Source organism: Scyliorhinus torazame, chromosome 22 (genome assembly GCF_047496885.1).
Source record: "Scyliorhinus torazame isolate Kashiwa2021f chromosome 22, sScyTor2.1, whole genome shotgun sequence".
NCBI classification, from domain to species: Eukaryota; Metazoa; Chordata; class Chondrichthyes; order Carcharhiniformes; family Scyliorhinidae; genus Scyliorhinus; species Scyliorhinus torazame.
Genome location: NC_092728.1, coordinates 15,548,288 through 15,571,131, shown reverse-complemented (window position 1 = coordinate 15,571,131; position 22,844 = coordinate 15,548,288). Strand labels below are relative to the sequence as shown.

At 54.9% G+C, this 22,844-nt stretch overlaps 1 protein-coding gene across 2 annotated transcripts in view; it reads right to left on the bottom strand.

The window, feature by feature from the left end:
- Nucleotides 1–4,099: 4,099 nt before the first annotated feature.
- The window catches only part of hdac6 (histone deacetylase 6), a 249,740-nt gene continuing 230,995 nt past the window's right edge, over nucleotides 4,100–22,844 (bottom strand). For both annotated transcript variants that reach the window (XM_072487920.1, XM_072487921.1), the window contains 4 exons: nucleotides 21,823–21,996; nucleotides 9,166–9,312; nucleotides 6,519–6,647; nucleotides 4,100–4,549 (listed from right to left, as the gene is read on the bottom strand). In XM_072487920.1, coding sequence (XP_072344021.1) covers nucleotides 4,481–4,549; nucleotides 6,519–6,647; nucleotides 9,166–9,312; nucleotides 21,823–21,996 — 519 coding nt within the window. In that variant the 3' untranslated portion in view covers nucleotides 4,100–4,480. The remainder of the gene's footprint in view (nucleotides 4,550–6,518; nucleotides 6,648–9,165; nucleotides 9,313–21,822; nucleotides 21,997–22,844) is intronic.

Below are 22,844 nucleotides of genomic sequence, written 5' to 3'. Positions count from 1 at the left end.
GAGCGATCTCGGGGAGCGGTCTCGGGGAGCGATCTCGGGGACCGGTCTCGGCGACTGATCTCGGGGACTGGTCTCGGGGACTGGTCTCGGGAGCGGTCTCGGGGAGCGATCTCGGGGAGCGATCTCGGGGAGCGGTCTCGGGGAGCGGTCTCGGGGAGCGATCTCGGGGACCGGTCTCGGCGACTGGTCTCGGGAACGGTCTCGGGGACCGGTCTCGGGGACCGGTCTCGGGGACCGGTCTCGGGGACCGGTCTCGGGGACTGGTCTCGGGAACGGTCTCGGGGAGCGATCTCGGGGAGCGATCTCGGGGAGCGATCTCGGGGACTGGTCTCGGGGAGCGATCTCGGGGACCGGTCTCGGGGACTGGTCTCGGGGACTGGTCTCGGGGACTGGTCTCGGGAACGGTCTCGGGGAGCGGTCTCGGGGACTGATCTCGGGAACGGTCTCGGGGAGCGATCTCGGGGACCGGTCTCGGGGACTGGTCTCGGGAACCGGTCTCAGGGACTGGTCTCGGGAACGGTCTCGGGGAGCGGTCTCGGGGAGCGATCTCGGGGAGCGGTCACGGGGACTGGTCTCGGGGAGCGATCTCGGGGACTGGTCTCGGGGAGCGATCTCGGGGACTGGTCTCGGGGAGCGGTCTCGGGGAGCGATCTCGGGGACTGGTCTCGGGGAGCGATCTCGGGGAGCGATCTCGGGGACTGGTCTCAGGAACGGTCTCGGGGAGCGGTCTCGGGGAGCGGTCTCGGGGACTGGTCTCGGGAACGGTCTCGGGGAGCGGTCTCGGGGACTGGTCTCGGGGAGCGATCTCGGGGAGCGATCTCGGGGAGCGATCTCGGGGACTGGTCTCGGGGAGCGATCTCGGGAAGCGATCTCGGGGACGGGTCTCGGGGAGCAATCTCGGGGAGCGATCTCGGGGACTGGTCTCGGGGAGCGGTCTCGGGGAGCGATCTCGGGGACTGGTCTCGAGGAGCGATCTCGGGGAGCGGTCTCGGGAAGCGATCTCGGGGACCGGTCTCGGGGAGCGATCTCGGGGAGCGGTCTCGGGGAGCGATATCGGGGAGCGGTCTCGGGGACTGGTCTCGGGGAGCGGTCTCGGGGAGCGGTCTCGGGGAGCGATCTCGGGGAGCGGTCTCGGGGAGCGGTCTCGGGAACCGGTCTCGGGGAGCGATCTCGGGGACCGATCTCGGGGACTGGTATCGGGGACTGGTCTCGGGGAGCGATCTCGGGGAGCGATCTCGGGGAGCGATCTCGGGGACTGGTCTCGGGGACTGGTCTCGGGGACTGGTCTCGGGGAGCGGTCTCGGGGACTGGTCTCGGGGAGCGATCTCGGGGACTGGTCTCGGGGAGCGATCTCGGGGACTGGTCTTGGGGAGCGATCTCGGGGACTGGTCTCGGGGACCGGTCTCGGGGAGCCATCTCGGGGACTGGTCTCGGGGACTGGTCTCGGGGAGCGGTCTCGGGGACTGGTCTCGGGGAGCGATCTCGGGGAGCGGTCTCGGGGAGCGATATCGGGGAGCGGTCTCGGGGACTGGTCTCGGGGAGCGATCTCGGGGAGCGGTCTCGGGGAGCGATCTCGGGGACCGATCTCGGGGAGCGATCTCGCGGAGCGGTCTCGGGGACTGGTCTCGGGGAGCGATCTCGGGGAGCGGTCTCGGGGAGCGGTCTCGGGGACTGTTCTCGGGGAGCGATCTCGGGGAGCGGTCTCGGGAGCGATCTCGGGGAGCGGTCTCGGGGAGCGATCTCGGGGAGCGATCTCGGGGAGCGATCTCGGGGAGCGGTCTCGGGGACTGGTCTCGGGAACGGTCTCGAGCAGCGGTCTCGGGGACTGGTCTCGGGGAGCGATCTCGGGAGCGATCTCGGGGAGCGATCTCGGGGAGCGATCTCGGGGACTGGTCTCAGGGAGCAGTCTCGGGGAGCGGTCTCGGGGACTGGTCTCGGGAACGGTCTCGAGGAGCGGTCTCGGGGAGCGATCTCGGGAGCGATCTCGGGGAGCGATCTCGGGGAGCGATCTCGGGGAGCGATCTCGGGGACTGGTCTCAGGGAGCGGTCTCGGGGAGCGATCTCGGGGAGCGGTCTCGGGGACTGGTCTCGCGGAGCGATCTCGCGGAGCCTTGTTGATGCGCTTGCCGTGCTAAAGCCACTATTCAAGTGAAACTTAAACCCAATTTATTTTAAAATTGGTACAAAGATATATATCACCGATTTAAAAAAAGCTAATTGGAAACAGAATCAAATGATTTAAGTGTTGCATAATCAATTTCTAAACAGCCATGGTGCCAAGACAGGGTCAGAGTGCCGGGGAGCTGCTGTCCAATCTTTGACCCGAGTGCTGACCTCTGGGCAGCGAGGTGACATCTGACTCCTTATCCACCGGGGACCCAGCTGGCGAATCCCAACCGGAGCCGTGAGTGCCCCCCCCACCCCAGCCAGCGACCTCGGACTGAGCTGGTTACCCCCCCCCCAATAGCGAACCTCGAACCCGACCTCCTGGCCCAGGCGGTGACCCCCGACCCCAACAGTGGCTCTCTGACCCAGCTGGCGACCCCCGACCCGGACGGCGACCCCAGACCCGGCTGGGTCAGATTTGCTACGATGAGTGGGACACATCACCGCCGCACAGGAAAACCTGGAACATTCCCACAGGAATCAGGAGCTTGGGAACGTGTTTGGGGAATGGGCAATCTGTCGTTCAGCCAGCTGCAATCTGGGTTGCTGATCCATCGCCCGGAGTCATGGGAAAGTGATGTGCTCCAGTCCTTTTCAACTCTTAGCAAGGCTCCATCTAACATACTGAATGAGCAGCTGGACATCAGCCTCGGTAACAAGAGAGAGCGGGAGACGGGGAGAGAGAGCAGGAGCCGGAGAGAGAGAGAGCGGGAGACGGGGAGAGAGAGAGCGGGAGACGGGGAGAGAGAGAGCGGGAGACGGGGAGAGAGAGAGCGGGAGACGGGGAGAGAGAGAGCGGGAGACGGGGAGAGAGAGAGCGGGAGATGGGGAGAGAGAGCAGGAGCCGGAGAGAGAGAGAGCGGGAGACGGGGAGAGAGAGAGCGGGAGACGGGGAGAGAGCGAGAGACGGGAAGAGAGCGAGAGACAGGGAGAGAGGGAGAGACAGGGAGAGAGGGAGAGACAGGGAGAGAGCGAGAGACGGGTAGAGAGCGAGAGACAGGGAGAGAGGGAGAGACAGGGAGAGAGGGAGAGACAGGGAGAGAGCGAGAGACGGGTAGAGAGCGAGAGAGACAGAGTGAAAGAGTGAGAGAGACAGAGAGAGAGAGAGAGACAGAGTGAGAGACAAAGTGAGAGAGACAGAGTGAGAGAGACAGAGTGAGAGAGACAGAGTGAGAGAGACAGAGTGAGAGACAGTGCGAGAGAGAGTGCGAGAGAGACAGAGTGAGAGACATAGTGAGAGAGTCAGAGTGAGAGAGACAGAGAGAGAGAGAGACAGAGTGAGAGACAAAGTGAGAGAGACAGAGTGAGAGACAGAGAGAGAGAGAGAGACAGAGTGAGAGACAAAGTGAGAGAGACAGAGTGAGAGAGACAGAGTGAGAGAGACAGAGTGAGAGAGACAGAGTGAGAGAGAGAGTGCGAGAGAGAGTGCGAGAGAGAGTGCGAGAGAGAGTGCGAGAGAGAGTGCGAGAGAGACAGAGTGAGAGACAAAGTGAGAGAGACAGAGTGAGAGAGACAGAGTGAGAGAGAGAGTGCGAGAGAGAGTGCGAGGCAGAGTGAAAGACAGACAGAGCGAGATAGAGTGAGAGTGAGAGAGAGTGAGAGACAGAGTGAGAGACAGAGAGAGAGAGACAGAGAGAGATAGAGACACAGAGAGCGAGAGAGAGGGAAAGGGAGGGAAGAGAGGAAGGAGCAGAGAGAGGAAGGCATGGGAGATCGAGGAATAGAGTAGGAGAGACAGCAAAGAAATAACCAAGTGAGGGAGTAAGCAAGGCAATGTATTGGAGGGATTGGGAGGCTCGCTGTTAGCTTGCTGTTTATGCTCGGCAGTGGGGACTTTCCCCCTCCCTATTCCTCCACCCCTGCTCCCCATCACCCCCGCTCCCCATCACCCCCCCCCCACCCCCATTCCCCATCCCCCCATTCCCTTCCTCCCCTGACACCCCCCCATTCCCTTGCCTTCTCCACCTGAGCCGCCTCTCCCGCTCACTACCATGCAGCCAGCCCAAGGCCTTGTTTTTCCTGACCGATCCTGATCCCGTATACAGCTCTCCCCCCGCCCCCTCATTGTGGCCCGAATAAGGTGTGAGACACGACACGGAGGGTCTGAACGAGAGGCGTCAGTTGGTGCTGGGACTGGCGCTGCCCGTCCGGAGTCCCCTGTCAATGATTCTTCCGGGTGGAATGCGGAACATGACAGCGGAGTGTGTGGGGAGAGGGGGTACTGGGAGTGGCTGCGGGAGGGCGTCAGGGGGGTGATTGTTGTGGGGGGGGGGGGTCCAGACTTCAGAAACCCTGTTTCCGGGCGGGTTGGACATCAGGCTCCGGGGTGCAACTCCTCTCCGAATTTCTTCCGATGTGCTTCCTCTTTGGCTGGGAGGAGCACCTAGGGAAAAACACGAGAGAGAGAGAGATCTTGTGACACGTTCAAAATGCAGCACTCGGAATACTCAGCACGCAGTCCCGGTCCCTGTATCCCATTCGGAATACTGGGCACGCGGTCTCTGTATCCCGTTCAGAATACTGAGCACGGGTTCCCGGTCTCCGTATCCCACTCGGAATACTCAGCACACGGTCATGGTCTCCCTACCTCGCTCAGAATACCAAGCACGGGTTCCAGGTCTCCGTATCCCGCTCGGAATACTGAGCACACAGTCCCGGTCTTCGTATCCGACTCGGAATACTGAGCACACAGTCCCGGTCTCCGTATCCTGCTCGGAATACCGAGCACACAGTCCCGTTCTTCGTATCCGGCTCGGAATACTGAGCACACAGTCCCGGTCTCCGTATCCTGCTCGGAATACCGAGCACGCGCTCCCGGTCTCCCTACCTCGCTCAGAATACCAAGCACGGGTTCCCGGTCTCCGTATCCCGCTCGGAATACTGAGCACGGGTTCCCGGTCTCCGTATCCCGCTCGGAATACTGAGCACGGGTTCCCGGTCTCCATATCCCGCTCGGAATACTGAGCACGCGCTCCCGGTCTCCGTATCCCACTCGGAATACTGAGCACACAGTCCCGGTCTTCGTATCCGGCTCGGAATACCGAGCACGCGGTCCCGGTCTCCGTATCCCACTCGGAATACTCAGCACACAGTCCCGGTCTTCGTATCCGGCTCGGAATACCAAGCACGGGTTCCCGGTCTCCGTATCCCGCTCGGAATACTGAGCACGGGTTCCCGGTCTCCATATCCCGCTCGGAATACCGAGCACGCGCTCCCGGTCTCCGTATCCCACTCGGAATACTGAGCACACAGTCCCGGTCTTCGTATCCGGCTCGGAATACCGAGCACGCGGTCCCGGTCTCCGTATCCCACTCGGAATACTCAGCACACAGTCCCGGTCTTCGTATCCGGCTCGGAATACCAAGCACGGGTTCCCGGTCTCCGTATCCCGCTCGGAATACTAAGCACGCGGTCCCGGTCTCCGTATCCCACTCGGAATACCAAGCACGGGTTCCCGGTCTCCGTATCCCACTCGGAATACTGAGCACACAGTCCCGGTCTTCGTATCCGGCTCGGAATACCGAGCACGCGGTCCCGGTCTCCGTATCCCACTCGGAATACTCGGCACACGGTCATGGTCTCCCTACCTCGCTCAGAATACCAAGCACGGGTTCCCGGTCTCCGTATCCCACTCAGAATACCAAGCACGGGTTCCCGGTCTCCGTATCCCGCTCGGAATACTGAGCACGGGTTCCCGGTCTCCGTATCCCGCTCGGAATACCGAGCACGCGGACCCGGTCTCCGTATCCCACTCGGAATACCGAGCACCAGTCCCGGTCTCCGTATCACACTCGGAATACTCCAGTCTCCGTATCCCGCTCGGAATACCGGGCACATGGTCCCAGTCTCCGTATCCCGCTCGGAATACCAGGCACGCAGTCCCAGTCTCCGTATCCCGCTCGGAATACCGGGCACGCGGTCCCAGTCTCCGTATCCCGCTCGGAATACCAGGGACGCGGTCCCAGTCTCCGTATCCCGCTCGAAATACCGGGCACGCGGTCCCAGTCTCCGTATCCCACTCAAAATACCGGGCACGCGGTCCCAGTCTCCATTTCCCGCTCGGAATACCGAAAATTCGGTCCCAGACTCCGTATCCCACTCGGAATACCGAGCACGCGGTCCCGGTCTCCGTCTTCAGCTTGCCCAGAATCAGCCCCACGACACACTTGGAATAATGTGCACAGTTCCCATCTCCCTATCCCACTTGGAATACTGTGCACAGTTCCGGTGTCTGTATGTAGGGACAGTTCTCCAGCGGGAAGGTGCTCAGACAGAAGGTCCGCGCAGGGTGCAGGGGGTTCCCACAGGGTGAGGGTGATGCAAGGATAAGGAATTGAAACTCAGCGCATTACCTCGTTGTGAACATATGACTCACATCCATAGCACCACACGGAGAGGTCAGTGTAGCTCAGAACCACGTAGTGTTCGTTCCTCAGACCGTGAATCATCATGTGTTCGTTCACATAACGTCCACAGTAAACCTGCCAAAGTAACACTGAGATATGACAACTCGCCAAGCCCAATTACCGTGTAAGGAAACACAACCACTGCAGTTCTTGTGACAGAACAAGTCAGCCAGCCAAGGCTCAGTGGCTCTCCTCACATAGTCACAAATCCTCTTGCGACCTGGAGAAGAATCAAGCAGCGCACTGACGGAGGGTCAGTGCTGAGGGAGCGCCGCACTGTCGGAGGGTCAGTGCTGAGGGAGCGCTGCACTGTCGGAGGGTCAGTGCTGACGGAGCGCTGCACTGTCGGAGGGTTAGTACTGAGGGAGTGCTGCACTGTCGGAGGGTCAGGACTGAGGGAGCGCTGCACTGTCGGAGGGTCAGTGCTGAGGGAGCGCTGCACTGTCGGAGGGTCAGTGCTGAGGGAGCGCTGCACTGTCGGAGGGTCAGTGCTGAGGGAGTGCCGCACTGTCGGAGGGTCAGTGCTGAGGGAGCGCTGCACAGTCGGAGGGTCAGGACTGAGGGAGCACCGCACTGTCGGAGGGTCAGTGCTGAGGGAGCGCCACACTGTCGGAGGGTCAGTCCTGAGGGAGTGCCGCACTGTCGGAGGGTCAGTGCTGAGGGAGTGCCGCACTGTCGGAGGGTCAGTACTGAGGGAGTGCCGCACTGTCGGAGGGTCAGTGCTGAGGGAGTGCCGCACTGTCGGAGGGTCAGGACTGAGGGAGTGCCGCACTGTCGGAGGGTCAGTGCTGAGGGAGCGCCGCACTGTCGGAGGGTCAGTACTGAGGGAGTCGCACTGTCGGAGGGTCAGGACTGAGGGAGTGCCGCACTGTCGGAGGGTCAGGACTGAGGGAGTGCCGCACTGTCAGGTGGTCAGTGCTGAGGGAGCTCCGCACTGTCAGAGGGTCAGTGCTGAGGGAGCGCCGCACTGTCGGAGGGTCAGGACTGAGAGAGTGCCGCACTGTCAGGGGGTCAGTGCTGAAGGAGCTCCGCACTGTCAGGGGGTCAGTGCTGAGGGAGCTCCGCACTGTCAGCGGGTCAGTGCTGAGGGAGCACCGCACTGTCGGAGGGTCAGTGCTGAGGGAGCGCTGCACTGTCGGAGGGTGAGTGCTGAGGGAGCTCCGCACTGTCAGAGGGTCAGTGCTGAGGGAGCGCCGCACTGTCGGAGGGTCAGGACTGAGGGAGTGCCGCACTGTCGGAGGGTCAGTGCTGAGGGAGCACCGCACTGTCGGAGGGTCAGTGCTGAGGGAGCGCCGCACAGTCGGATGGTCAGGACTGAGAGAGCACCGCACTGTCGGAGGATCAGGACTGAGGGAATGCCGGACTGTCAGGGGGTCAGTGCTGAGGGAGCGCCGCACTGTCGGAGGGTCAGTGCTGAGGGAGCACCGCACTGTCGGAGGGTCAGGACTGAGGGAGTGCCGCACTGTCAGGGGGTCAGTGCTGAGGGAGCACCGCACTGTCGGAGGGTCAGTGCTGAGGGAGCGCTGCACTGTCGGAGGGTGAGTGCTGAGGGAGCTCCGCACTGTCAGAGGGTCAGTGCTGAGGGAGCGCCGCACTGTCGGAGGGTCAGGACTGAGGGAGTGCCGCACTGTCGGAGGGTCAGTGCTGAGGGAGCACCGCACTGTCGGAGGGTCAGTGCTGAGGGAGCGCCGCACAGTCGGATGGTCAGGACTGAGAGAGCACCGCACTGTCGGAGGATCAGGACTGAGGGAATGCCGGACTGTCAGGGGGTCAGTGCTGAGGGAGCGCCGCACTGTCGGAGGGTCAGTGCTGAGGGAGCACCGCACTGTCGGAGGGTCAGGACTGAGGGAGTGCCGCACTGTCGGAGGGTCAGTGCTGAGGGAGCACCGCACTGTCGGAGGGTCAGTGCTGAGGGAGTGCCGCACTGTCAGGGGGTCAGTTCTGAGGGAGCGCCGCATTGTCGGAGGGTCAGTGCTGAGGGAGTGACGCACTGTCGGAGGGTCATTGCTGAGGGAGCGCCGCACTGTCGGAGGGTCAGTGCTGAGGGAGCGCCGCACTGTCGGAGGGTCAGTATTGAGGGAGTGCCGCACTGTCGGAGGGTCAGTGCTGAGGGAGTGCCGCACTGTCGGAGAGTCAGGGCTGAGGGAGCGCCGCACTGTCGGAGGGTCAGTGCTGAGGGAGTGCCACACTGTCGGAGGGTCAGTGCTGAGGGAGCGCCGCACTGTCGGAGGGTCAGTGCTGAGGGAGTGCCGCACTGTCGGAGAGTCAGGGCTGAGGGAGCGCCGCACTGTCGGAGGGTCAGTGCTGAGGGAGCGCCGCACTGTCGGAGGGTCAGTGCTGAGGGAGTGCTGCACTGTCGGAGGGTCAGGACTGAGGGAGTGCCTCAGATTCACATTGAAAACAGGAACTTGGATCAATAAAAGAGTAGATTGGGGAGGCTAATGAGGGTTTGTGGAGGGAAAATGACAGCTGATAGTGGGGGGTGGGAATTCTGGGATAGCTCTTAAGAAAGGGCCATCACAGAGACGAAGAGCCGAATAGCCACTCTGCATCAGGGCCCTTGGCTTTGTTTCATCAGGAAGCCCCTTCGAACCTTGTAACAGATGAGGCAGACCCAGTTCTCGTCCACACTGCCACAGTCACTGCACGGTTCAGACACGTTCAGTCCAACTGGGGGCAAGGGTTTCACAAATTCCAGATGTGGGCACCACATCAATGGGCTGACGGCGTGCAGCTGGCCCTGGAAAGAAAGATCATCAACTCAGCGGGGCCAGACAACTCGATTCAAGCAACACAAGGAGGACCAGACAGTGAGGGGTGTGGGGTATATCAGTGTTACAGTGAGGGGTGTGGGGTATATCAGTGTTACAGTGAGGTGTGTGGGGTATATCAGTGTTACAGTGAGGAGTGTGGGGTATATCAGTGTTACAGTGAGGGGTGTGGGTTATATCAGAGTGTTACAGTGAGGGGTGAGGGGTATATCAGAGTGTTACAGTGAGGGGTGAGGGGTATATCAGAGTGTTACAGTGAGGGGTGTGGGGTATATCAGTGTTACAGTGAGGGGTGTGGGGTATATCAGTGTTACAGTGAGGGGTGTGGGATATATCAGTGTTACAGTGAGGGGTGTGGGGTATATCAGTGTTACAGTGAGGGGTGTGGGGTATATCAGAGTGTTACAGTGAGGGGTGTGGGGTATATCAGTGTTACAGTGAGGGGTGTGGGTATATCAGTTTTACAGTGAGGGGTGTGGGATATATCAGTGTTACAGTGAGGGGTGTGGGGTATATCAGAGTGTTACAGTGAGGGGTGTGGGGTATATCAGGGTTATAGTGAGGGGTGTGGGGTATATCAGAGTGTTACAGTGAGGGGTGTGGGGTATATCAGAGTGTTACAGTGAGGGGTGTGGGGTATATCAGAGTGTTACAGTGAGGGGTGTGGGGTATATCAGAATGTTACAGTGAGGGGTGTGGGGTATATCAGAGTGTTACAGTGAGGGGGGTGGGGTGTATCAGTGTTACAGTGAGGGGTGTGGGATATATCAGTGTTACAGTGAGGTGTGTGGGGTATATCAGTGTGACAGTGAGGGGTATATCAGAGTGTTACAGTGAGTGGTATATCAGAGTGTTACAGTGAGGGGTGTGGGGTATATCAGAGTGTTACAGTGAGGGGTGTGGGGTATATCAGAGTGTTACAGTGAGGGGGTGGGGTATATCAGTGTTACAGTGAGGGGTGTGGGGTATATCAGTGTTACAGTGAGGTGTGTGGGGTATATCAGTGTTACAGTGAGGAGTGTGGGGTATATCAGTGTTACAGTGAGGGGTGTGGGTTATATCAGAGTGTTACAGTGAGGGGTGAGGGGTATATCAGAGTGTTACAGTGAGGGGTGAGGGGTATATCAGAGTGTTACAGTGAGGGGTGTGGGGTATATCAGTGTTACAGTGAGGGGTGTGGGGTATATCAGTGTTACAGTGAGGGGTGTGGGATATATCAGTGTTACAGTGAGGGGTGTGGGGTATATCAGTGTTACAGTGAGGGGTGTGGGGTATATCAGAGTGTTACAGTGAGGGGTGTGGGGTATATCAGTGTTACAGTGAGGGGTGTGGGTATATCAGTTTTACAGTGAGGGGTGTGGGATATATCAGTGTTACAGTGAGGGGTGTGGGGTATATCAGAGTGTTACAGTGAGGGGTGTGGGGTATATCAGGGTTATAGTGAGGGGTGTGGAGTATATCAGAGTGTTACAGTGAGGGGTGTGGGGTATATCAGAGTGTTACAGTGAGGGGTGTGGGGTATATCAGAGTGTTACAGTGAGGGGTGTGGGGTATATCAGAATGTTACAGTGAGGGGTGTGGGGTATATCAGAGTGTTACAGTGAGGGGGGTGGGGTGTATCAGTGTTACAGTGAGGGGTGTGGGATATATCAGTGTTACAGTGAGGTGTGTGGGGTATATCAGTGTGACAGTGAGGGGTATATCAGAGTGTTACAGTGAGTGGTATATCAGAGTGTTACAGTGAGGGGTGTGGGGTATATCAGAGTGTTACAGTGAGGGGTGTGGGGTATATCAGAGTGTTACAGTGAGGGGGTGGGGTATATCAGTGTTACAGTGAGGGGTGTGGGGTAAATCAGTGTTACAGTGAGGAGTGTGGGGTATATCAGTGTTACAGTGAGGAGTGTGGGGTATATCAGAGTGTTACAGGGAGGCGTGTGGGATATATCAGAGTGTTGCAGTGAGGGGTGTGGGATATATCAGAGTGTTACAGTGAGGGGTATATCAGTGATACAATGAGGGGTGTGGGGTATATCAGTGTTACAGTGAGGGGTGTGGGATATATCAGAGTGTTACAGTGAGGTGTGTGGTATATCAGTGTTACAGTGAGGGGTGTGGGGTATATCAGAGTGTTACAGTGAGGGGTGAGGGGTATATCAGAGTGTTACAGTGAGGAGTGTGGGTATACCAGTGTTACAGTGAGGGGTGTGGGGTATATCAGTGTTACAGTGAGGGGTATGGGGTATAGCAGAGTGTAACAGTGAGTGGTGTGGGATATATCAGTGTTATAGTGAGGGGTGTGGGAAATATCAGAGTTACAGTGAGGGGTGTGGGATATATCAGTGTTACAGTGAGGGGTGTGGGGTATATCAGTGTTACAGTGAGGGGTGTGGGATATATCAGTGTTACAGTGAGGTGTGTGGGATATATCAGTGTTACAGTGAGGGGTGTGGGGTATATCAGTGTTACAGTGAGGGGTGTGGGATATATCAGTGTTACAGTGAGGGGTGTGGGATATATCAGTGTTACAGTGAGGGGTGTGGGGTATATCAGTGTTACAGTGAGGGGTGTGGGGTATATCAGAGTGTTACAGTGAGGCGTGTGGGGTATATCAGTGTTACAGTGAGGGGGGTGGGTATATCAGTGTTACAGTGAGGGGTGTGGGATATATCAGTGTTATAGTGAGGGGTGTGGGGTATATCAGAGTGTTACAGTGAGGGGTGTGGGGTATATCAGTGTTACAGTGAGGGGTGTGGGGTATATCAGAGTGTTACAGTGAGGGGTGTGGGGTATATCAGAGTGTTACAGTGAGGGGTGTGGGGTATATCAGAGTGTTACAGTGAGGGGTGTGGGGTATATCAGAATGTTACAGTGAGGGGTGTGGGGTATATCAGAGTGTTACAGTGAGGGGGGTGGGGTGTATCAGTGTTACAGTGAGGGGTGTGGGATATATCAGTGTTACAGTGAGGTGTGTGGGGTATATCAGTGTGACAGTGAGGGGTATATCAGAGTGTTACAGTGAGTGGTATATCAGAGTGTTACAGTGAGGGGTGTGGGGTATATCAGAGTGTTACAGTGAGGGGTGTGGGGTATATCAGAGTGTTACAGTGAGGGGGTGGGGTATATCAGTGTTACAGTGAGGGGTGTGGGGTAAATCAGTGTTACAGTGAGGGGTGTGGGGTATATCAGTGTTACAGTGAGGAGTGTGGGGTATATCAGAGTGTTACAGGGAGGCGTGTGGGATATATCAGAGTGTTGCAGTGAGGGGTGTGGGATATATCAGAGTGTTACAGTGAGGGGTATATCAGTGATACAATGAGGGGTGTGGGGTATATCAGTGTTACAGTGAGGGGTGTGGGATATATCAGAGTGTTACAGTGAGGTGTGTGGTATATCAGTGTTACAGTGAGGGGTGTGGGATATATCAGAGTGTTACAGTGAGGGGTGTGGGGTATATCAGAGTGTTACAGTGAGGGGTGTCGGATATATCAGTGTTACAGTGAGGGGCGTGAGATATATCAGTGTTACAGTGAGGGGTGTGGGATATATCAGTGTTACAGTGAGGGGTGTGGGGTATATCAGTGTTACAGTGAGTGGTGTGGGGTATATCAGTGTTACAGTGAGGAGTGTGGGGTATATCAGTGTGTTACAGTGAGGGGTGTGGGATATATCAGTGTTACAGTGAAGGGGGTGGGGTATATCAGAGTGTTACAGTGAGGAGTGTGGGGTATATCAGAGTGTTACAGTGAGGGGTGTGGGATATATCAGTGTTACAGTGAGGGGTGTGGGGTATATCAGAGTGTTACAGTGAGGGGTGTGGGGTATATCAGAGTGTTACAGTGAGGGTGTGGGGTATATCAGAGTGTTATAGTGAGGGGTGTGGGTATATCAGAGTGTTACAGTGAGGGGTGTGGCGTATATCAGTGTTACAGAGAGGTATGTGGGATATATCAGTGTTACATTGAGGAGTGTGGGATATATCAGAGTGTTACAGTGAGGGGTGTGGGGTATATCAGTGTTACAGTGAGGGGTGCGGGGTATATCAGTGTTACAGTGAGGGGTGTGGGGTATATCAGAGTGTTACTGTGTGGGGTGTGGGGTATATCAGAGTGTTACAGTGAGGGGTGTGGGGTATATCAGAGTGTTACAGTGAGGGGGGTGGGGTATATCAGTGTTACAGTGAGGGGTGCGGGGTATATCAGAGTGTTACAGCGAGGGGTGTGGGGTATATCAGTGTTACAGTGAGGGGTGTGGGGTATATCAGAGTGTTACAGTGAGGGGTGTGGGGTATATCAGAGTGTTACAGTGAGGGGTGTGGGGTATATCAGTGTTACAGTGAGGGGGGCGGGGTATATCAGTGTTACAGTGAGGGGTGTGGGGTATATCAGTGTTACAGTGAGGGGTGTGGGAAATATCAGAGTGTTGCAGTGAGGGGTGTGGGATATATCAGAGTGTTACAGTGAGGGGTGTGGGGTATATCAGTGTTACAGTGAGGGGTGTGGGATATATCAGTGTTACAGTGAGTGGTGTGGGATATATCAGTGTTACAGTGAGGGGTTTGGGAAATAGCAGAGTTACAGTGAGGGGTGTGGGATATATCAGTGTTACAGTGAGGTGTGTGGGGTATATCAGAGTGTTCCAGTGAGGGGTCTGGGGTATATCAGTGTTACAGTGAGGGGTGTTGGATATATCAGTTTGTTACAGTGAGGGGTGTGGGGTATATCAGTTTTACAGTGAGGGGTGTGGGGTATATCAGTGTGTTACAGTGAGGGGTGTGGGGTATATCAGTGTTACAGTGAGGGGTGTGGTGTCTATCAGAGTTTTACAGTGAGGGGTGTGGGGTATATCAGAGTGTTACAGTGAGGGTTGTGGGGTATATCAGAGTGTTACAGTGAGGGGTGTGGGGTATATCAGAGTGTTACAGTGAGGGGTGTGGGGTATATCAGAATGTTACAGTGAGGGGTGTGGGGTATATCAGAGTGTTACAGTGAGGGGGGTGGGGTGTATCAGTGTTACAGTGAGGGGTGTGGGATATATCAGTGTTACAGTGAGGTGTGTGGGGTATATCAGTGTGACAGTGAGGGGTGAGGGGATATAAGAGTGTTACAGTGAGTGGTATATCAGAGTGTTACAGTGAGGGGTGTGGGGTATATCAGAGTGTTACAGTGAGGGGTGTGGGGTATATCAGAGTGTTACAGTGACGGGGTGGGGTATATCAGTGTTACAGTGAGGGGTGTGGGGTAAATCAGTGTTACAGTGAGGGGTGTGGGGTATATCAGTGTTACAGTGAGGAGTGTGGGGTATATCAGAGTGTTACAGGGAGGCGTGTGGGATATATCAGAGTGTTGCAGTGAGGGGTGTGGGATATATCAGAGTGTTACAGTGAGGGGTATATCAGTGATACAATGAGGGGTGTGGGGTATATCAGTGTTACAGTGAGGGGTGTGGGATATATCAGAGTGTTAGAGTGAGGTGTGTGGTATATCAGTGTTACAGTGAGGGGTGTGGGGTATATCAGAGTGTTACAGTGAGGGGTGTGGGGTATATCAGTGTTACAGTGAGGGGTGTGGGATATATCAGAGTGACAGTGAGGTGTGTGGGGTATATCAGTGTTACAGTGAGGGGTATGGGATATATCAGTGTTAGAGTGAGGGGTGTGGGACATATCAGTGCTACAGTGAGGAGTGTGGGTATACCAGTGTTACAGTGAGGGGTGTGGGGTATATCAGTGTTACAGTGAGGGGTGTGGGGTATATCAGAGTGTTACAGTGAGTGGTGTGGGATATATCAGTGTTATAGTGAGGGGTGTGGGAAATATCAGAGTTACAGTGAGGGGTGTGGGATATATCAGTGTTACAGTGAGGGGTGTGGGGTATATCAGTGTTACAGTGAGGGGTGTGGGATATATCAGTGTTACAGTGAGGTGTGTGGGATATATCAGTGTTACAGTGAGGGGTGTGGGGTATATCAGTGTTACAGTGAGGGGTGTGGGATATATCAGTGTTACAGTGAGGGGTGTGGGGTATATCAGTGTTACAGTGAGGGGTGTGGGATATATCAGTGTTACAGTGAGGGGATATATCAGTGTTACAGTGAGGGGTGTGGGGTATATCAGTGTTACAGTGAGGGGTGTGGGATATATCAGAGTGTTACAGTGAGGGCTGTGGGGTATATCAGAGTGTTACAGTGAGGGGTGTCGGATATATCAGTGTTACAGTGAGGGGCGTGAGATATATCAGTGTTACAGTGAGGGGTGTGGGATATATCAGTGTTACAGTGAGGGGTGTGGGGTATATCAGTGTTACAGTGAGGGGTGTGGGGTATATCAGTGTTACAGTGAGGAGTGTGGGGTATATCAGTGTGTTACAGTGAGGGGTGTGGGGTATATCAGAGTGTTACTGTGTGGGGTGTGGGGTATATCAGAGTGTTACAGTGAGGGGTGTGGGGTATATCAGAGTGTTACAGTGAGGGGGGTGGGGTATATCAGTGTTACAGTGAGGGGTGCGGGGTATATCAGAGTGTTACAGCGAGGGGTGTGGGGTATATCAGTGTTACAGTGAGGGGTGTGGGGTATATCAGAGTGTTACAGTGAGGGATGTGGGGTATATCAGAGTGTTACAGTGAGGGGTGTGGGGTATATCAGTGTTACAGTGAGGGGGGCGGGGTATATCAGTGTTACAGTGAGGGGTGTGGGGTATATCAGTGTTACAGTGAGGGGTGTGGGAAATATCAGAGTGTTGCAGTGAGGGGTGTGGGATATATCAGAGTGTTACAGTGAGGGGTGTGGGGTATATCAGTGTTACAGTGAGGGGTGTGGGATATATCAGTGTTACAGTGAGTGGTGTGGGATATATCAGTGTTACAGTGAGGGGTGTGGGAAATATCAGAGTTACAGTGAGGGGTGTGGGATATATCAGTGTTACAGTGAGGTGTGTGGGGTATATCAGAGTGTTCCAGTGAGGGGTGTGGGGTATATCAGTGTTACAGTGAGGGGTGTTGGATATATCAGTTTGTTACAGTGAGGGGTGTGGGGTATATCAGTTTTACAGTGAGGGGTATATCAGTGTGTTACAGTGAGGGGTGTGGGGTATATCAGTGTTACAGTGAGGGGTGTGGTGTCTATCAGAGTGTTACAGTGAGGGTTGTGGGGTATATCAGAGTGTTACAGTGAGGGGTGTGGGGTATATCAGAGTGTTACAGTGAGGGGTGTGGGGTATATCAGAATGTTACAGTGAGGGGTGTGGGGTATATCAGAGTGTTACAGTGAGGGGGGTGGGGTGTATCAGTGTTACAGTGAGGGGTGTGGGATATATCAGTGTTACAGTGAGGTGTGTGGGGTATATCAGTGTGACAGTGAGGGGTGAGGGGTATATCAGAGTGTTACAGTGAGTGGTATATCAGAGTGTTACAGTGAGGGGTGTGGGGTATATCAGAGTGTTACAGTGAGGGGTGTGGGGTATATCAGTGTTACAGTGAGGGGTGTGGGGTAAATCAGTGTTACAGTGAGGGGTGTGGGGTATATCAGTGTTACAGTGAGGAGTGTGGGGTATATCAGAGTGTTACAGGGAGGCGTGTGGGATATATCAGAGTGTTACAGTGAGGGGTGTGGGTATATCAGTGTGTTACAGTGAGGGGTGTGGGGTATATCAGAGTGTTACAGTGAGGTGTGTGGGGTATATCAGTGTGTTACAGTGATGGGTGTGGGGTATATCAGAGTGTTACAGTGAGGGGTGTGGTGTATATCAGTGTTACAGTGAGGGGTGTGGGGTATATCAGTGTTGCAGTGAGGGGTGTGGTGTCTATCAGAGTGTTACTGTGAGGGGTGTGGGGTATATCAGTGTTACAGTGAGGGGTGTGGGGTATATCAGTGTTACAGTGAGGGGTGTGGGGTATATCAGTGTTACAGTGAGGGGTGTGGTGTCTATCAGAGTGTTACAGTGAGGGGTGTGGGGTATATCAGAGTGTTACAGTGAGGGGTGTGGGGTATATCAGTGTTACTGTGAGGGGTCTGGGGTATAACAGAGTGTTACAGTGAGGGGTGTGGGGTATATCAGAGTGTTACAGTGAGGGGTGTGGGGTATATCAGTGTTACAGTGAGGGGTGTGGGGTATATCAGAGTGTTACAGTGAGGGGTGTGGGGTATATCAGTGTTGCAGTGAGGGGTGTGGGGTATATCAGTGTTACAGGGAGGGGTGTGGGATATATCAGTGTTACAGTGAGGGGTGTGGGGTATATCAGTGTTACAGTGAGGGGTGTGGGGTATATCAGTGTTACAGTGAGGGGTGTGGGGTATATCAGAGTGTTACAGTGAGGGGTGTGGGGTATATCAGTGTTACAGTGAGGGGTGTGGGGTATATCAGTTACAGTGAGGGGTGTGGGGTATATCAGTTTTACAGTGAGGGGGGTGGGGTATATCAGTGTTACAGTGAGGGGGGTGGGGTATATCAGTGTTACAGTGAGGGGTGTGGGGTATATCAGTTACAGTGAGGGGTGTGGGGTATATCAGTGTTACAGTGAGGGGTGTGGGGTATATCAGTGTTACAGTGAGGGGTGTGCGGTATATCAGAGTGTTACAGTGAGGGGTGTGGGGTATATCAGTTACAGTGAGGGGTGTGGGGTATATCAGTGTTACAGTGAGGGGGGTGGGGTATATCAGTGTTACAGTGAGGGGTGTGGGTATATCAGAGTGTTACAGTGAGGGGTGTGGGGTATATCAGTGTTACAGTGAGGGGTGTGGGTATATCAGAGTGTTACAGTGAGGGGTGTGGGGTATATCAGTGTTACAGTGAGGGGTGTGGGGTATATCAGAGTGTTTCAGTGAGGGGTGTGGGGTATATCAGAGTGTTACAGTGAGGGGTGTGGGGTATATCAGAGTGTTTCAGTGAGGGGTGTGGGGTATATCAGTGTTAGTGAGGGGTGTGGGGTATATCAGTGTTACAGTGAGGGGTGTGGGGTATATCAGTGTTACAGTGAGTGGTGTGGGATATATCAGTGTTACAGTGAGGGGTGTGGGGTATATCAGAGTGTTACAGTGAGGGGTGTGGGGTATATCAGTGTTACAGTGAGTGGTGTGGGGTATATCAGTGTTACAGTGAGGGGTGTGCGGTATATCAGTGTTACAGTGAGGGGTGTGGGGTATATCAGAGTGTTACAGTGAGGGGTGTGGGGTATACCAGTGCTACAGTGAGAGGTGTGGGGTATATCAGTGTTACAGTGAGGGGTGTGGGGTATATCAGTGTTACAGTGAGGGGTGTGCGGTATATCAGTGTTACAGTGAGGGGTGTGGGGTATATCAGAGTGTTACAGTGAGGGGTGTGGGGTATATCAGAGTGTTACAGTGAGGGGTGTGGGGTATATCAGTGTTACAGTGAGGGGTGTGGGGTATATCAGTGTTACAGTGAGGGGTGTGCGGTATATCGGTGTTACAGTGAGGGGTGTGGGGTATATTAGAGTGTTACAGTGAGGGGTGTGGGGTATATTAGAGTGTTACAGTGAGGGGTGTGGGGTATATCAGTGTTACAGTGAGGGGTGTGCGGTATATCAGTGTTACAGTGAGGGGTGTGGGGTATATCAGAGTGTTACAGTGAGGGGTGTGGGGTATATCAGAGTGTTACAGTGAGGGATGTGGGTATATCAGAGTGTTACAGTGAGGGGTGTGGGATATATCAGAGAGTGTTACAGTGAGGGGTGTGGGGTATATTAGAGTGTTACAGTGAGGGGTGTGGGGTATATCAGTGTTACAGTGAGGGGTGTGGGTATATCAGTGTTACAGTGAGGGGTATATTAGAGTGTTACAGTGAGGGGTGTGGGGTATATCAGTGTTACAGTGAGGGGTGTGGGGTATATCAGTGTTACAGTGAGGGGTGTGGGTATATCAGTGTTACAGTGAGGGGTGTGGGTATATCAGTGTTACAGTGAGGGGTGTGGGGTATATCAGTGTTACAGTGAGGGGTGTGGGGTATATCAGAGTGTTTACAGTGAGGGGTGTGGGGTATATCAGTGTTACAGTGAGGGGTGTGCGGTATATCAGTGTTACAGTGAGGGGTGTGGGATATATCAGTGTTACAGTGAGGTGTGTGGGGTATATCAGAGTGTTTACAGTGAGTGGTGTGGGGTATATCAGTGTTACAGTGAGGTGTGTGGGGTATATCAGAGTGTTTACAGTGAGGGGTGTGGGGTATATCAGTGTTACAGTGAGGGGTGTGGGATATATCAGTGTTACAGTGAGGGGGTGGGGTATATCAGTGTTACAGTGAGGGGTGTGGGGTATATCAGTGTTACAGTGAGGGGTGTGGGGTATATCAGAGTGTTACAGTGAGGGGTGTGGGATATATCAGAGTGTTACAGTGAGGTGTGTGGGTATATCAGTGTTACAGTGAGGGGTGTGGGGTATATCAGTGTTACAGTGAGGGGTGTGGTGTCTATCAGTGTTACAGTGAGGGGGTGGGGTATATCAGTGTTACAGTGAGGGGTGTGGGGTATATCAGTATTACAGTGAGGGGTGTGGGGTATATCAGTGTTACAGTGAGGGGTGTGGGGTATATCAGAGTGTTACACTGAGGGGTGTGGGGTATATCAGTGTTACAGTGAGGGGTGTGGGGTATATTAGAGTGTTACAGTGAGGGGTGTGGGATATATCAGAGTGTTACAGTGAGGGGTGTGGGGTATATCAGTGTTACAGTGAGGGGTGTGGAATATATCAGTGTTACAGTGAGGGGTGTGGGATATATCAGTGTTACAGTGAGGTGTGTGGGATATATCAGTGTTACAGTGAGGGGTGTGGGGTATATCACAGTGTTACAGTCAGGGGTGTGGGGTATATCAGTGTTACAGTGAGGGGTGTGGGATATATCAGTGTTACAGTGAGGGGTGTATCACAGTGTTACAGTGAGGGGTGTGGGGTATATCAGTGTTACAGTGAGGTGTGTGGGGTATATCAGTGTTACAGTGAGGGGTGTGGGGTATATCAGTGTTACAGTGAGGGGTGTGGGGTATATCAGTGTTACAGTGAGGGGTGTGGGGTATATCAGTGTTACAGTGAGGGGTGTGGGATATATCAGTGTTACAGTGAGGGGTGTAGGGTATATCACAGTGTTACAGTGAGGGGTGTGGGGTATATCAGTGTTACAGTGAGGTGTGTGGGGTATATCAGTGTTACAGTGAGGGGTGTGGGGTATATCAGTGTTACAGTGAGGGGTGTGGGGTATATCAGTGTTACAGTGAGGGGTGTGGGGTATATCAGTGTTACAGTGAGGGGTGTGGGGTATATCAGTGTTACAGTGAGGGGTGTGGGGTATATCAGTGTTACAGTGAGGGGTGTGGGGTATATCAGTGTTACAGTGAGGGGTGTGGGGTATATCAGTGTTACAGTGAGGGGTGTGGGGTATACCAGTGTTACAGTGAGGGGTGTGGGGTATATCAGTGTTACAGTGAGGGGTGTGGGGTATATCCGAGTGTTACAGTGAGGGGTGTGGGGTATATCCGAGTGTTACAGTGAGGGGTGTGGGGTATATCCGAGTGTTACAGTGAGGGGTGTGGGGTATATCAGTGTTACAGTGAGGGGTGTGGGGTATATCAGTGTTACAGTGAGAGGTGTGGGGTATATCAGAGTGTTACAGTGAGGGGTGTGGGGTATATCCGAGTGTTACAGTGAGGGGTGTGGGGTATATCAGTGTTACAGTGAGGGGTGTGGGGTATATCAGTGTTACAGTGAGGGGTGTGGGGTATATCAGTGTTACAGTGAGGGGTGTGGGAGATATCAGTGTTACAGTGAGGGGTGTGGGGTATATCCGTGTTACAGTGAGGGGTGTGGGGTATATCAGAGTGTTACAGTGAGGGGTGTGGGGTATATCAGTGTTACAGTGAGGGGTGTGGGGTATATCAGAGTGTTACAGTGAGAGGTGTGGGGTATATCAGTGTTACAGTGAGGGGTGAGGGGTATATCAGAGTGTTACAGTGAGGGGTGTGGGGTATATCAGTGTTACAGTGAGGGGTGTGGGTATATCAGTGTTACAGTGAGGGGTGTGGGAGATATCAGTGTTACAGTGAGGGGTGTGGGCTGCCTTTCATTCCTCACGCCTGCGCCTGGCTTTCTCCTGCCACCTGCTGCAAACCTCGACATCTATTCGCGGTGGTTCGCTGCTCTGAGGAAGGAATTGTTCCATCGCCGTCGCCCCACATTGTTGCCCCGTATTTCCCTCCACCCGACATGCTCGGCCCTTTCTCCTGCCCCCCTGGCCCTCATCGTCATGCTTCCCACGCACAGCTCGCTCTCCCGCTCTTCAATATTGTGCTTCGGCGACATGCACGGCGGCACCGCCACTGTGTAAGGCTATTTGACTGCAGGAACTGCATAACCGTCTGTTATTTCCCACAGCGCGGCCTCTGCGACGGAGCCTCCGCGCAGCTGGTCCCCAACCGGCGGACAACCTTACGCACCCCCCACCCCCACCCCACCTTGCCCCACCCCGACGCCGACTCACCAAAGCTGTTGTGACGGGCGGCAGGGGGACATCCGGTTCTGGGCAGCGCTTGCCAGTGTCGGGACGCCTGCCTGCGGAGGCCGCAAAGTCGTCGTCGCTGCTCACTTTCAACTTGGTGGTGCTGGACGCAGTGCTCGAGCCTTCCTTGCTGCTACTTTTCCGCACCTCAAAGCCCTGTTTGGGAGGGAGGATGGAAAGAGTGGGTGATTTATGCCCCCCCCCCCACCCCAACCTTGCCCAGCACCTGTGCCCTCCCCCACCTGTACCCTCATCCCCGCCCCGCCTCGCCCCCGCACCCATGAGTGGCACTCTCATCGAGGCTTGTCATCACCTGAGGACATTCCGTATTGTTGCTGAATTCTTGTCAGAACTGTAACCACTGTCCGAGTGCGGAAAGCCCTTCACTAACAGGTCTCGGCACAGATTTATCAATTGATGATACAGACCCAGAAACATTCAGCTCCCCTGCTCTGTGCTCATGCCCCACACCCGCCTCCTACAACCCCTTATATCACCTGCCCCCCCCCCCCCCCCCCGCCCCCTCCATACCCGTCTCATAATTTCACAGTTGCTTCACAGCTCCAGGGTCCCAGGTTCGATTCCCGGCTTGGGTCACTGTCTGTGTGGAGTCTGCACTTTCTCCCCGTGTCTGCGTGGGTTTCCTCCGGGTGCTCCGGTTTCCTCCCACAGTCCAAAGACGTCAGGTGAATTGGTCATGATAAACTGCCCTTGGTGTTCAAAAATGTTCGGTGGGATTATGGGATAGAGTTGAGACATGGGCTTAAGTAGGGTGCTCTTTTCAAGGGTAGGTGCAGACTTGATGGGCCTAATGGCCTCCTTCTGCACTGTAAATTTTATGATTCTATGAAACACATCGACATGATTCACCTCAACCAGTCCCCATGAGAGCGAGTCCCTCATTCTCCCCGCTCCCCGTGGGAGCGAGTCCCTCATTCTCCCCACTCCCCGTGGGAGCGAGTCCCTCATTCTCCCCGCTCCCCGTGGGAGCGAGTCCCTCATTC